Source organism: Aethalodelphis obliquidens, unplaced genomic scaffold, assembly GCF_003676395.1.
Source record: "Aethalodelphis obliquidens isolate GAN/ISIS:26980383/991018 unplaced genomic scaffold, ASM367639v1 scaffold50, whole genome shotgun sequence".
In the NCBI taxonomy this organism is placed as follows: domain Eukaryota; kingdom Metazoa; phylum Chordata; class Mammalia; order Artiodactyla; family Delphinidae; genus Aethalodelphis; species Aethalodelphis obliquidens.
Window position 1 is genome coordinate 2,286,880 of NW_020837994.1, and position 14,595 is coordinate 2,301,474.

The 14,595-nt window shown below is 54.1% G+C and overlaps 1 protein-coding gene across 4 annotated transcripts in view; it reads left to right on the forward strand.

The window, feature by feature from the left end:
• The first annotated feature begins 2,401 nt into the window (after nt 1-2,401).
• SLCO2B1 (solute carrier organic anion transporter family member 2B1) overlaps nt 2,402-14,595 on the forward strand; it is a 51,085-nt gene continuing 38,891 nt past the window's right edge. For 2 of the 4 annotated variants that reach the window (XM_027083401.1, XM_027083402.1), the window contains exon 1: nt 2,404-2,790. In XM_027083401.1, the coding sequence (XP_026939202.1) occupies nt 2,775-2,790 (16 nt within the window). In that variant the 5' untranslated portion in view covers nt 2,404-2,774. Of the gene's footprint in view, nt 2,791-14,595 lie in introns of all 4 variants that reach the window. The other 2 variants (XM_027083404.1, XM_027083403.1) reach the window with 2 other exon arrangements.

Consider the following 14,595-nt stretch of genomic DNA (forward strand, 5'->3'; position numbering starts at 1 on the left):
GCATCCTCATAGTGACCCTCAGAACAGTCCTGAGGGTGGGCCATTTGATATCACCATCTCCATTTAACAGGTGAGAAGACTGAGGCCCAGAAAGGAGAAAGGATGTGCTCCAAGTCCCACAGCAAGGTAGTTACAGAGCTGGGACCAGAATGGAGGTCTCGAGGCTGGAGCCCAGGACTCTCCCCTTGTACCCAAATTCCTCTTTTGCCTGGCTTGCAAAAAGGCATTTCCCCACGTGGGATGACTTAAAGAGGTAAAGGCTTGGGTTCTGTGAACGGCTTGGGGTTTCAAAAGCAGCAACAGGCTCGACACAAGACACAGGAGTGTGCAAACATCATGGGGCCCTGGAAGCCGCAGAGCTCTGTAAACTGTACCAGGCTTTGCCAACGGTATGGGACTCTAAAAATTAGACATCAAGCTTTGCAAACTGTGGGAATCCACAGATGGTGCTGCGATCCACATACACCACGGGGCTCTGTAAAATGCACAGGGCTCAGCAAACATCACGCTGGCAAGTGGCAAAGGTGGGGTGGAAACCAGGTTGGTTGAACCTCAAGTTGGGGCCACCCAGAGTGGAACCTCACTGCAGGATTAACCCAAGAGCTATCTGAAGGCCTGTTAGCTTAACTCCCAGAGGTCCCAGGGATTGGACTTGTGCTGTAATTCCACAGCTGGGTTCAGGAATATTCTTGGACCTGTGTCAGCCTGGGGAGGCTGAGGTGATGCATGAAGGCTGCTCATGCCTGAGGTTACTGTATGTTCTGTGCCCTGTGAGGTGCTGTGCATGCTTTTACTCAAAGATTGGTGAAATGAACTTAGCCAGCCAAGCTGGTCCTAGCATCTTTCCATGTGCAGAAATTCTGCAGCCTCTGGGGCCAAGAATGGGGCAAGTGAGCCTCCAGAAAGTCGAAAGGACCCTTCCCTCTCTCGACCATGCACCTGTAATTTGCAGTCTGGAAGGCTGCACCTCCTCCAATCTCTGGGAGGACTCACAGTACCTGTCTGAAGGATTTAGAGAGAGAGAGAGAGCCAATTTGGTTTTCTCGAGCAGGATTGGGGTCTGGTTTTCTATCAACACAAGCCAACGGTTGACCTTTCCCTGGGTGGTAGTCCTGCATTCCCATTTCTGGTCTCTCAGAGACTCACTCACACTACGAGTATCTATCAAGGGCCTACTATGTGTCAGGCCTATCTGCAATTATTTCAGATACTCCTCCTTCCTCCTAGCATCCCATACAGCCACTGGGAGCCAAGTGGGGCTGATGTGTGTCTCTCTGTCATTGCACCCCAAAAGCTGAACTCCAATCCCACATCCCTATATCATGCAAAAACTCTACTGGATCTGGGTCGGTTTCACTTCTGTATGTTGGATTTGGGGAAACCCAGAGGTTTTCCTCAGAAAATGCAGCCTGGGTAGAGGAAAAAGCCTGGTCCCTAGCATCAGAGGTTCAAGGCGTGATCCCACAACCTACTAGCTAGGTGACTTCTGGGCAGTTACTGAAACTCAGTGCCTCATCTGTAAAATGGGAGAATAAGTACCTGGCCCACAAGGTCATTAGGAGGGCCAAATGGAAAGTGAAAGTGTGGAGCAAAGAGGAAGACCAGGTTCCTTGCCCTCTCACTGCCCAGCTCTGAGTCCCACCTCTGCCATTCCCTTCTCTGAGCTCCAGGCCTCAGGCTTGGATTCTTTTTCCGCTCACTGAACTTGCACAGTAGCCCTGTGAGTGAGGGCTATTGTCCCTTCTTGATAGATGAGGCAGCTGATGCTCAGAGAGGTGCAGGGACTTGCCTAAGGCCACTTGACTGGCGAAGGACAAAGCTGAGATGGGACTCAGGTCTGTCTGGCTCCGAGGCCTCCATCCTCAGTCTTCAGTGCAGAAAACCCTGGGAATCTCATATGTCCTCTTCTTCTCTCCACCCTCCCTCCACTGAGATGGCCATACTCTTTGGAGCTGCTACCACAAGTCCCTGCCCTCCCCCAGAGGCGCTGGCCACTGTGATTCCCAATGGATAGAGTCCCTCCTTGCTCTGGATCTGAGGAGCTCAGAGAGGAGATAGGGGATCAGTGAGAGAGGATGAGAGCTTGAGGGGGACAGAGGTTCAGTGAAGGAGGACAGTGGGGGAAAGTGGCTCTGTATGGGGCTCCTGGAGGGTGAAAAAAGTTCTGTAACTGGGACGAGAGCTCGGTGTGGGAGGAGGCTCAGAGCAGGAATGGGAATGCAGAGTGGAGACTGGAAAATCAGGACTGAATGACCCCAGGGCTGGGAGGGGCCACCCGTCCACATTCCCTCTGCCCCTCACCTCCCCACTGCTCGCAGGAGAAAATATCCAAGGGAAGTGCCAAGCCAAGAGGCTGTGAAGGAACAGGCTGAGGGGAGGCTAGTCAGCAGCCTCCTCCCATCAGCGGGGCTGGATCTAAACAAACACATCCTCCTCCACGACTCTGGCCCTGGGCTGCCCCAGCCAGAGATCAGAGGAATTCAGAGAAAGAGACGGAGAGAAGGAACTAGTGACTAAGGGAGATAGGCACTTGGAGAGTAGGGTCAAGTTTGAGCAGGGCTTCCTAACCCACTTGGAAGAGGTGGCTGCTGTCCACCGTGGCCCAAAAAGCATCGATCGACCCGGTGCCTGGAGTCCCCACGTTGGCGCATCCCTGCTGTGGTTCCTTGGCTGCTGTCTACAGAAGCCCCAGATAAGTTCTCACTCCCTCTCTCCCACTAAGCTCCAGTCCTGAGATTGAAATAGGGGCTGAAGTTCACTGCGCCTACGAAATCATGGGACCCAGGATAGGTAAGTCTGGACAAAGTCAGAAAGGGGCATTTGGAGGGAGTCTGGGGCCCACGTTCCCAGGGCGAACGGTGAGGCTGTAGGGGTAACTTGTGCGCACTGGGGTGGGGCAGGGGTTCGCAGTTCCCTACACTGAGCCAGACACATGGCCAGACCTAGTGAGAGTGTGTTGAATGAATGAGTGAATGACCAGAGGGGCAGGAAGGGACACTGTTTACTCAGCTGGAGGCAGGGCACCCAGCTTAACCTCCCTGATGAGACAGAGAAACGGAAAGGGCAATGGGAAGGGAGGCCCCTGGACGCTCTCCAAGCCCTGTTCTCCCTTTGAAGTAGGCAAAGATAGAGGCAGACAAAGCAGACAAAAACAGAGATAGAGAGAAGTATAGTCAGACCCAGAGCATGTCCAGGGATACTCAGAGTCAGACAAAGTCTGAGACAGAAGGCCAGAGACAGCAGGAGAAAGCAAAGATCAAGAGGTGTCAGCTGGAGCAATGCAGGGACAGGGGCGACCAGCTCAGAGAGAGGGCTGTGGAAGAGACCAGGAGAAATAAAGAGAAGCAGAGACAGTGAGAGAGAGAGAGAGAGAATCAGACAGAGACAGATCAGGTGAGAGACAGGCCTGCAGACAAAGAATCCGAAAGATCACAGAAAAGAAACCGATTCAGAGAAAGACCTGCACAGACCTACGTGCGTTTGTTGGTGGTGGGGCGGGGAGGAAGCGGGAGGGGAGGTGTCTTGAAGCCTTGAGAAGCCAAGTCTGGAGCGTGCCCAAAGCACCATGTGGAGAGGGCGTTGGTTCTGGGAACAGAGTGTCCTGCTGAGCTTCTTGGGCAGGAGGAGGAAGGTAGAAGAAACAAAGGGTCTTCAGATAGGGTGGCCCTCGGGCTGGATGCCCTGCAGCGATCACCTCTGGCCTTCTGCCCTGTCTGTGTGCCTCACACCCACCCAGACAAGGCCGGACTTGCTTCGGGGAGTGAGGCATGAGGGCTTCCTGGGCCGAGCAGGCAGACGCAGCTGTGTTGCAGCCACGGCGTGGAAGGAAGGGTGGGGGTGGATGCTTCCTCTGAGGCCCTTGCAGGGGAGATGACAGTGAGAGTGAGTTGATTTGGAGACGGGCCACTGACAAACCAAATTCCCAGTCAGCCTTGGCCTGTTATGGGATCTGAGGGTTGGTGATCCTACGGGAAGAAACTAGTGACTTTGGCTGTACGACACCTGTCCCCCAACTGTGATTCTGACCCCTGCAGGGCTCAGCTCTGGAATATTCTCTAGCTGGCCCTCCGCTTCCCACACACACAGCAGGAGGCTGACCCCAGCTTCTGCCCACTGAGCCACCCGAAGCCACCTCTGGCCTCTCTTCCTGAGCCCCAGTCTGAGCTATGGCCAGGCTTCCCCCATGCTCTCTTTCTGGTCTGAGGGATGTGGGGATACAGCTGGGGCAGGACACAGAGCCTGGAGCCTGGTAAGAAACCCACACACAGCTGGCCTGAGGGAGAAGGGCCAGCAGTCCCAGCCAGGGGCAGACACCAGAGAAAAGAGTCAGGGTCAGACCTGGCCGTCAGCCAAGTCCCAGCACCAACTCGCCATGTGCTTTTAGGTAACAGGCAGAGCTTCCATGTCTATGGGGGAGGCGCTGAAGAAAATGATCTCCCCAGACCACGCCCATTTTGTGATTCAGGGAAGCCGCTTTTCCACCTCTGCACTTCTGCTCAGCTTTACCTCCACCCGGAAGGCACCTGCCCACATCCCATTCTCATGAAATTTGTCCTGTTTTCTAAGTCCTCCAAACACCAACTCTTCCAGGAAGGCTTCCAGACTGATTCTCCCAGCTGGAAGTAATCGCTCTCCCATATGCTGTTTGACCCTGTCTTTGCAGTTCGTCCTTCCTTGTTCCTGGTATTGTTTCTGTTGTTCTCTCCAGTCCTAGGTTCACATGTGGGCCAACCCAGGGCAGGGAGGTGGAGCAAGGGAAAGAACCAGCTTCAAATTGTAGCTCTGCCTCACTAGCTTTAGGAGAATGCAGTGACATTCTCTCACCCTTTTTAATAAGTGAGGAAACACATGCTCAGAGAGGGCAAGTGACTCGTCCAAGGTCACCCAGCAAGCAAGCTGCAGAGTCGGGGCCAGAACCAGGCCTGCCCCATGCCAAAGCCCTTTCCGTTCTGTGCCATTGCCCTCGGGGCTTTCTCTTCCCTTCACACACCCCACACTGCTGAGTCTCCACCCACCCTGGGCACTTCTCCACTGGTTCCAGACAAAGCAAGCTGTTCTCTGGGAGCTAGTGACTGGGGAGTGGGCAGGGGATTTATTCCTCCAGGCCGGGCCTGGTCCGATGCGCCAGATCTTGGGCAGCTGGGAACCACATGGCGAGCTTGCCTGGACTCCACGATCGGATGCCAGGTATCCACTGCCCAGTCTGCTTGTATCCCTCCCTGGGACTCACTTTCTCCATCTGTGCAGTAGATGGTAGGGGTCGGCTGAGGTGGTCACTGGGTCCCTTCCAGTGCTGAGAAGCTCAGTTTTCTGCCTCTGGAGAGAGCAATGGAGCAGAGGCCTCTTGTATGGGGCAGGCTTGGCTATCTCCAGGGTGCAAGCCTGGGCCTAGCCACACCCTGGGGGTGGAGAGGAGGTAAACTTGGTTCCTGCTACCCCTCATGGGCTGCAGCCCAGAGCCCTAAGCACTGATGCTTGGAGTGATGGAGAACAATGCCCGTCTCCCCAGACTGGGAGCTCCCTGGAAATGGGGTCTGATTTGATCCGTTCCTGAGGCCCCAGAGCCTGGCCCAGGTGGGGCAGAGGTGGGGTATTGGGGAAGGCTCAGTGCAGAAGCTCTCCTCCATCCTCCTCATGCCCCCAGCAACCCCGGCCCCATGACGTTCCTTCCCTCCCTCCAATCTGCTTTGAAAGCCTGCTCTTATTGAGGACTGGAGACTCGTGATAAGGAGTGAGGTGGGGTACAATGGGGCCCTCGGGGAGTAAACAGGAAAGCACAGAGAGTGACAAGCTGGGACTCTTGGCTGGAGGAAGCAGTGTGGCCTGGGCCAATGGGCACATGTCTCTGAGCCTCAGGCTCTGTGTTTTAGGCCTAGGGAGGCCAGCCTGGATTCCCTGTGGGCTCAGGGCTCAGGACTCACCCTCCATCCCCCGGCCTTCATCACTATTTTTAGGGTCATCTCGGGTCTAGATGGGGTAGCCAGGGCTGGAATCGGGAATAGAAAGTCCCAGCACAGTGTCTCTGACCCAGCTTGGAAAATACCAGAAAGCAACAGCTGGAGGCCAGTAACATGCTATTGTCCTCCCAACAGACCACACAAGGGTCCTGCTAGGAGGAATTTCCCAAAGATGACAGCCAAGCCCAAGGCCCAAGACTGCCCCGCCCCAACTTCCTGTCTTTGATTCTTCCCCTGCGGAAGCCTTGTGGGACCACACGGGGAACTGAAGCCCTCAGGGGCCCCACACTGCCTCCACCCCACCCCAGGCTCATGCTGCAGCCCCCCGCTTCCCCAGACTCCCACACTCCACCCTCTCCCTCACTCTGTTTAACTCAATTCAAGAATCATGTTTTTAAGCCTGGCCTTGAAAGATGAGAAGTGGTTTGCCGGGGAGGCAGGACACTCCGGGCTGAGGGTACAGCATGTACAAAGGCTGAGAGGTGGAAAAGAACAGGATGAGTTTGGGGAATAGCAAGCATCTACTGGGGCCAGAGAAGAATGTTCACTAGGGGTGGCCTTGACTTCTTGGAGGCTGTGGCGTCCGCACTCACGTGCGCCAGATGGGGTCCTCAACTCACCATTGTTGAGGGCCACAGTGTACCAGGCAGGGCATTTTCCTTTAATCCTACCAAAACCGCTGTGTGCCAGAGAAGGCGGCTGAGGCTTAGAGAGGCTAAATAAACTGCCTAAGGTCACAGCCACAATGTGGCAAAACAAATATTTGAATTCAAAGTCTTCTGTCCCAAAGGGTTTCGACAGGGACCCGATATGGTCCATCAGGACCCAGGAGAGGACAGCCTCTGCCCGGGGGAGTCCACTGGCTAATCGGGCACATAAGAGGGGGACATAAGTGATGCAGGAGGGTGACCAGCCTGGCATCCCAGAGAAAGGGCTGAGGGAACTGGACCAGGAGGGGCAGGGCAGGTTTATGGAGGGAGAGAGAGCTGGCATGGGCTGCAGGAGCTAGGCCAGGGAGCCAGCAGGCTGAGGCAGCCCAGGGCAATCTAGGAGGTAGGAAGGGCTGGAGGCGAGGGTTAGCCACGAGGCTGGCCTCCTACACACACACCTCCAGAGAGAGGTATCTGGACAAATGGATTGCCCAGTGTCTGTGGTTAGGAAGTCATCACAGCTCAGGCCGTGGCTGTGTGAGTGCTGGAGGTTGGTAGGTTTTCCAGAACCCTCCGGGCTCCTTTGTGACCCTGCACCATCCCCTCAACCTTGGCACCTGAACATGGTTCCAGGATGGGTTCCTCCTTTTGCTCTGCTCTCCTCAGTCAGGGCATATGGGGGAGGCTTCTCACTCTCAAAGGCAAGATTGCCCTCGTGTGGCTTCTGCTCCCTTCTCTCCACACATGCCTTCCAGACTAAGAACCAGACTGGCTCTGGCCCATGTCCTCTCATGGGCTGTCCTGGAGCCTACGATCTCCTAGGCATCTTCCCCTGGGAGCCCCCGTGCCAGCCCAAACTCACACGTCCAATGCTGAGCTCACTATCACCCTAAAATCCTGCCTTAAATGGTGGTACACCCAGACCAAAAGCCTTACCTCTCCCCACTCCCCTGCCCCCAGGACTCCTTGGCCTCCTGCACTCCCCATCCACCTGCTTTTCCATCCAGTCCTGTCCTTCCCATCTCCCCACTGTGGTCCATCAGCTCGTTACTCTATATCCCCACTGCCACCACCTGGCCCAGACCCCATCATCGCTCGCTCCCCTGGACCCCACTCCTGCATTCTCCCTGGTCCCGGCCCACAGCCTGACTTCTCCACTCTCTCCCAAGAGGCACGGAGGTCTTCACAGGAGGCCAAATGAGACCTCATCACTGGGCTCAGGACAAGACCCAGCCCTCCAGCCTGGAGTTCAAGGGTGGTCATAGCCTGGCCCCTCCAACCACTCCAGCCTCACCTGCCCACCTTGACCCCAGTGCTCCAGTCTTGCTGGACTATTCGTTCCCTGAGCAGTCTTTGCACTTTCATACTTCTGCCCTTTACTTTGATGTTTCCTCGCCCGGGAATCCTTCCAGAACCTTTAAATGTAGTCTAGGACCTCTTCACTATGTTTCTATAGTCTTGGAACTTCTTGTGTCACACAGTGAGCACATGTTGTGATTCTGTATTAGGTGTTTGCCCTGCCATCACACACACACACACACACACACACACACACACACACCCTGGTAGCTCCCTGAGAGTGGGCACCTGGGCTGCTTGCTTCCAAGACCCCGGCCACCTGTCTTGTGGAGCTGACAGTATGTGTGGAAACAATCTTCATTCTTACTCCTAGAACAAGCAGAGACAAGGTCCATCCCCACCGTGGTGACCCTGGGCAAGTCATGGCCTTTTCTGGTCTTGCTGCCTCACCCTTCAAAGGGTTAACCCAGCCTTGGCTTCCTGTCCAGCAGCCTCCTCAGGCCCAGGGTTGCTGTGGGTCACAGATAGGGAAGCCCACAGGCAGGCGAAAAGGGTCCTGAAGCAGGCCAGGTGGGCCCAAAGAGGCTCTAACAGGGCAAATTGCCACATGAAAGGCAAGCATCTTAGACCAGCTGAGTGTTTCCATATAGGAAGGTGGGCCCAGTGTTGCCAGATCTGCTAATCTTTCAATAAAAAACAAAAATCGGGAGTTTTGTGTGAAATTTCCTGATTTTTTTAAATGCTGGCAACTAACTTAAAAACACTCAGCGAGCCAGCATTGTACAAGCCAAATAAAAATGTCTAGGAGTCAGATGTGCCCCCAGGCAGGACTGCCGTCCGCCCCGCACAACTCCAGAGGGTGCCGTTCACTTCACGGCGCGCAGCTCACGCAGCTACACATGGGGCCTTTGGCCAGGGCCTCCCCGCTGTAACCTCTGCCCTGTATTATCTCTCTGCCAGTTCCTCTGACCACCCTGGCAAAGCGTGTGTGGTGGCAGGGGTAGGGGAGAGTCCTTTCCTTCTCTTGCACAAGGAAATTATCAGAAAAAAAAATAAAGGTAGGGCTTTCCTGGTGGCACAGTGGTTGAGAGTCCACCTGCCGATGCAGGGGACATGGGTTTGTGCCCCGGTCCGGGAAGATCCCACATGCCGCGGAGCAGCTGGGCCCGTGAGCCATGGCCGCTGAGCCTGCACGTCCGGAGCCTGTGCTCCACAACGGGAGAGGCCACAACAGTGAGAGGCCCGCGTACCGCAAAAAAAATAAATAAATAAATAAAATAAATGTCTTGGAATGCAGCAGGTGAGGATGGAGAGGGGAGGGAAGACAAGGAGACAGCAGAGGGAGGCTTCCAGAGGGTTCTGTGCCTCTTCAGGGAACAGGAGGAGGTGAGAGAGCACTGCTGGGCTGAGTGTCCCACTGCAGGACAGTAAGTTCTGAGGCCTGGTGGCCAGGCCTGGAGATAGCTCCCTGGTGAGTTTGGGGGCAAACACTGACAAAACTGACACTGTGCAGCATCTTGGAGTTAAAGGATGTTATCTGTGTGACCCTCATGCAGGCTTGAGAGGTAAGGCTCATTATTCCTATTTTGCAGAGGCTCAGAGAGGTCTAATTGCTGGCTCGAGGCCACACTGGGTCTGAGTGACCCTAGATCGTGCTCTCTCTGCTGAGGGACAGGCTGGAATGTTCTGGAGAAAAAGTGCCCTTTCCTTGTCCCTCCTTGGTCCAAGCCCTCTTCCTCCATCCTCAGGATATGAGAATTCTCCCAGGCTCTCTCGGCATGTCTCAGCCCATCCCTCCTCAAAGTTCAAATCTGGGCCTTGGTTATGAGTCCTGAACTTTCACCATACTCAGGGCCCCTGGACTGAGGGCCACATGTCCTTCTCACCATATTTCTCTGTCCAGCCTTGCCCTGACAGTGCTCTCTGAGACCCTCAGAAGAGGGTGTTGACTGACCAATGAAATGACTAACTGACCAGCTAAAGAATCAGCTGGTAGAATGGCCGACTGTCCCCATACAACCACCTTTGACAATTAACTGGAGGGAAGCCAGGCCAGAATAAGAAATGGCTACATGGGGATTATTTTTCATAGGTTCTAAGGCCATCATTGGCAGCCACCATCTCATGGTTGCTGTTAGGGGCCCAGGTGTCAGACAGACCTGAGTTCCAGTCCAGGCTTTGCCATTTACCAGCCCCAGGACCTGGATAAGCCCCTTCCCCTCTCTGTGCTTCAGTTTCCTCATCCGCATCATGGAGTCACAGCAGCTACCTCAACCGTTTGCTAGGAGGCTGGGTGAGTGTGGCCAGCCCAGCACATAGGGTGGCCCCAGGACAAACTCCTCCATCAGGCCACTTCCTGTAAGGGTAGAAGTTGAGCCAGGGAGCTGGGTCTCCCAACCCCCCGCCTGCCTGGCCCTTCAGGGCTGAACTTTCTCCTGGTTCCCAAGTTCTAGATGTGGCAATGCTCCCTGCTGTCCCAAAGCAAGTATGAAGGCAGGCGGGGGTGGGGGGGGTGTACCTGACAGGGAAGAAAACAATGTTCACTGAGAACCTGCTATGCACCGTGTCGGTGCTGGTTCCCCACATGTTAGTGACACAACCTGCCAATAAGACAAAGTCTATTATTTACCCAGAGAAGGGACAATACCACTTCTCAAAGCTTTGGCAGTATCTCGGAGTGGGGAGGAAAGGTCAATATTTGTTGAGAATTTGGAAGTTTGTTTTACAGCCAGTTCTTCAGAATGGGGAGAGAGGTGGGTGAGGGAGGGATGACCAGGATTGGGTAAGAATAGTGATACCACAGTCCAGGGTTTTCTGGTAGAAACAACAAGGTGAGGATCTGAGGGACAGAGATTCGAAGAATCTGAGGTGCACACCCTGTTGATGGTTTCCCTTGAAGAGTCGCTCCGTCTTTTCGGAAGTTCCTGTCATAAAAAATCAAGCCATTTGCTGGGGCTGCTCAGTCTAAGAAGAGTAAAAACTAAAAATGCTAATGAAGACAGTGGAATAGCAAAGTCAAGTTAATGTCATCGGTAAGGTGTGGTTTGGGGCCTCTAGTGTCCAGGCTGAACGTGGCGGGAGGGTCTGGTTCTCGGGGTGTTCTCGGCAGTGGGCAGTAGGGATTGCTGGCCGTGCGTTGAGGATGAGGAAGAAAAGGGGCCGCTGGTCTAAGGGATCAAAACCAGCTGGGGGATTAAAACCTGGGCAACTGCCTCCACAGCTAGGGAGTGTGCACGGCGGGAAGGGGTCCAGGTCCTCAGGTCTTGCGGTTGACTGGGGCTTGGATGGGAAAGAGAGAGTTGATCCAGAGACGGAATGATTGGAGCTGTCGGAGGGAGGAACCAGGGCTGCGTGGAAGGAAATGGGTTCAGGTGGGCCTGTGGCCTCAGAGGTACTTGAAGATTATCAGGAGAGGGGAGAGCCTTGGCCCTCAGGAGGCCTACTGTGTGCCAAGCCTGAGCCAGGTGCCCGAGATGCCTTACCTCCTTGAGTAGATGTTATATCCTCGCCTTACAGAGGAAACAGACTGAGAAAGATAAAGGGGCACATCCAGGCTCGCAGCCCCATATCTGCCTGAGATGTGCTGTTTATAGCTGGGAGGTGGCTGGAGTAGGCAGGCCCCTGAGCCTTTCCAGGAAAGAACGGGCAGGGAAAATCAGCCCCTCCTGTCAGGCTGCTCTCTGAACCTTGCCCCTCATCCCCCAGACTCAGACTCCTGGCCGTGGAGGGGGTATGCCCACAGCCAGGACCCCGTGCCTTGCACACATCTGGAGTCTCTGACTGAACTGAAGGTCTCTGGCTGACAGACTTTCGGGGCAACTTTCTGACTGGCTTTCTGAGCAGCTGCTCTACAGTGAGTGGGCAATTGACAGCCCGAACAGACAGGTCTCCTGAAGGCCAGTGGGCTAGTGGACCAGTGACTTACCAGCTCTGGAGCCGCAGGCTGCCAGCCCTTGGAACCCCCTGGCATACCTGGGGCCCCCAAAACTGGCTACCCAACTAAGAGAGGAAGAGGCTGGAATTTTTTCCTGGGACCTGGTTCCCTGCCTCTCTCCTTATTCCTACAGGCCAGCCCAGCTTGGCCCAGGTTCACTCCCTCAGCTGCCCTCTCTCCTGTCAGGGCTGGCCCTTGAAAAAGCCTTCAGAGGACAGGAAGGGCCTCAGAGACAGCAGGTGAGGTGAGGTGAGGTGGACACACAGCCCTGGATTCAGGACCCTCCTTCCAGGGGGAGTTCTATCCCTTATCAGGGAGTCAGACTGTCTGCTGCCAGCCCCCCTATAGAGGCATCCAGCCCACGGGAAGGGGTCAAAGGGGACTGACAACCGATCTGACCAGCTCTGTTCAGTGACCGACTGGCCACCCAACACACTGACTGGTGGCTGCTCTCAGAACCCAGGGGGAGGGCCCTCCACCCAGAGGCTCACACTATAGACTGGGTCACAGGAGGGTGGAAGGTCCTGAGCTGGTCCATTGGCCTTTGCCCCCTCCCTCATCCATCCCCTGGGTTTCTTTCAGAGCTGGGGATCCAGGTCAGTGACTTCTGACCTTCCAGCTTCAGCTCCAGCCTCATCATCTGGTTGGCCTGGCCCCTTGGGGGCGGACACTGCTGCCTTCCAGGTGGCCTGGCTAGGTTTGGTTGGGCCAAGACAGAGAAGAACATTGTGCTTCTTCCCCTCATCAAATCTGTGCAAGGAGCACAGAGTGACATTGAGATGAACACCTCAGCTCTTGTTCCTGCACCAACATGAGTCAGCAGAGCTAGTTACCTGTGAGCCTTGGTGTCCTCATCAGAAGCATAGAGATCATGAGATCACCAAAGGCGTGGAGTTGTGGAGATGCTTCACGAGCATGCAGAACGTGCGTGCAAGCCTTCACATACATGGACAGCATGTAGCACAGCCTCTGTGCTATAGTAGGTGACTGGTCTCTACTGGTGAGAGGAACTGGGGTTCAGAAATCATCCTGTCAACCTCCTCTGGATGAGTTTGCTTGGAACCCCCTCACCTTCTCTTCTCCTTCAAAGTGACCTCCACAGAGCCTCGCCCCAACTTCCCTTATCTAGACCAACCCCTTATCTCCTCCCTGTCAGGTGTCATTTTTGTTTCAGCATCTCCTTGTTTCCTCTGAGTGTTCATACCCCACAAAAGGGACTCCTTCCCAGCCACACACACTTCCATTTCCTCAACCAAATTCCTCAAGCTATTTGTTGTTTTTGTTTTTAATTAATTTATTTTTCAAAATTTATTTATTTTTGGCTGTGTTTGGTCTTCGTTGCTGCGTGCAGGCTTTCTCTCGCTGCGGCAAGCAGGGGCTACTCTTTGTTGCGGTGCGCGGGCTTCTCATTGCAGTGGCTTCTCTAGTTGCACAGCGCGGGCTCTAGGTGCACGGGCTTCAGTAGTTGTGGCACATGGGCTCAGTAGTTGTGGCTCGCGGGCTGTAGAGCGCAGGCTCAGTAATTGTGGCGCACGGGCTTAGTTGCTCCGTGGCATGTGGGATCTTCCTGGACCAGGGCTCAAACCCGTATCCTCTGCATTAGCAGGCGGATTCTCAACCACTGTGCCACCAAGGAAGTCCCTCCTCAAGCTATTTAAATAGACATTTTCCCAAAGATTTGGCCAATAAGCAATGAGAAGATGCTCAACATCATTAGTCATTAGGGAAAATCAAATCAAAACCACATGAGGGTTATTTGTAGTGAGGTGGATGGACCTAGAGTCTGTCATACAGAGTGAAGCTAAGTCAGAAAGAGAAAAACAAGTACCATATGCTAACACATATATATGGAATCTAAAAAAGAAAAAAAATGGTACTGATGAACCTAGTTGCAGGGCAGGAATAAAGAGGTAGACATAGAGAATGGACTTGATGACCCAGGGGTGGGTGGGGTGGGAGGGCGAAGCTGGGGCGAAGTGAGAGTAGCATGGACATATATACACTATCAAATGTAAAATAGTTGGCTGGTGGGAAGCAGCAGCGTAGCACAGGGAGATCAGCTTCGTGCTTTGTGATGACCTAGAGGAGTGAGATAGGGAGGATGGGAGGGAGGCTCAAGAGGGAGGGGATACGGGGACATGTGTATGCACGTGGCTGATTCGCTTTGTTGTGCAACAGAAACTAACTCAGTATTGTGAGGCAATAATACTCCAATAAAAGTCTATTAAAAAAAAACCACATGAGATATCATTTCACACCCATGAGGATGGCTATAATCAAAGAGACAGACAATAATAAGTATTAGCAAGAATGTGGAGACGTTAGAACCATCATCCATTGCTAGCAGGAGTGTAAAATGGTGTTAGAAAACAGTCTGGCAGTTCCTCAAAAAGTTAAACATAGGGCTTCCTTGGTGGCGCAGCGGTTGGGAGTCCGCCTGCCGATGTGGGAGGTGCGGGTTCGTGCCCCGGTCCGGGAGGATCCCGCATGCCGCGGAGTGGCTGGGCCCGTGGGCCATGGCCGCTGGGCCTGCGCATCCGGAGCCTGTTGCTCTGTGGCAGGAGAGGTCACAGCGGTGAGAGGCCCGCGTACCGCAAAAAAAAAAAAAAAAAAGTAAACATAGAGTTACCATATGACCTAGGAATTCGACTCCTGGCTACATACCCAAGAGAACTGAGAAAAAAAAATGAATAAATAAATAAATAAATACACACACACACACACACACACACACACACACACACACACACACACA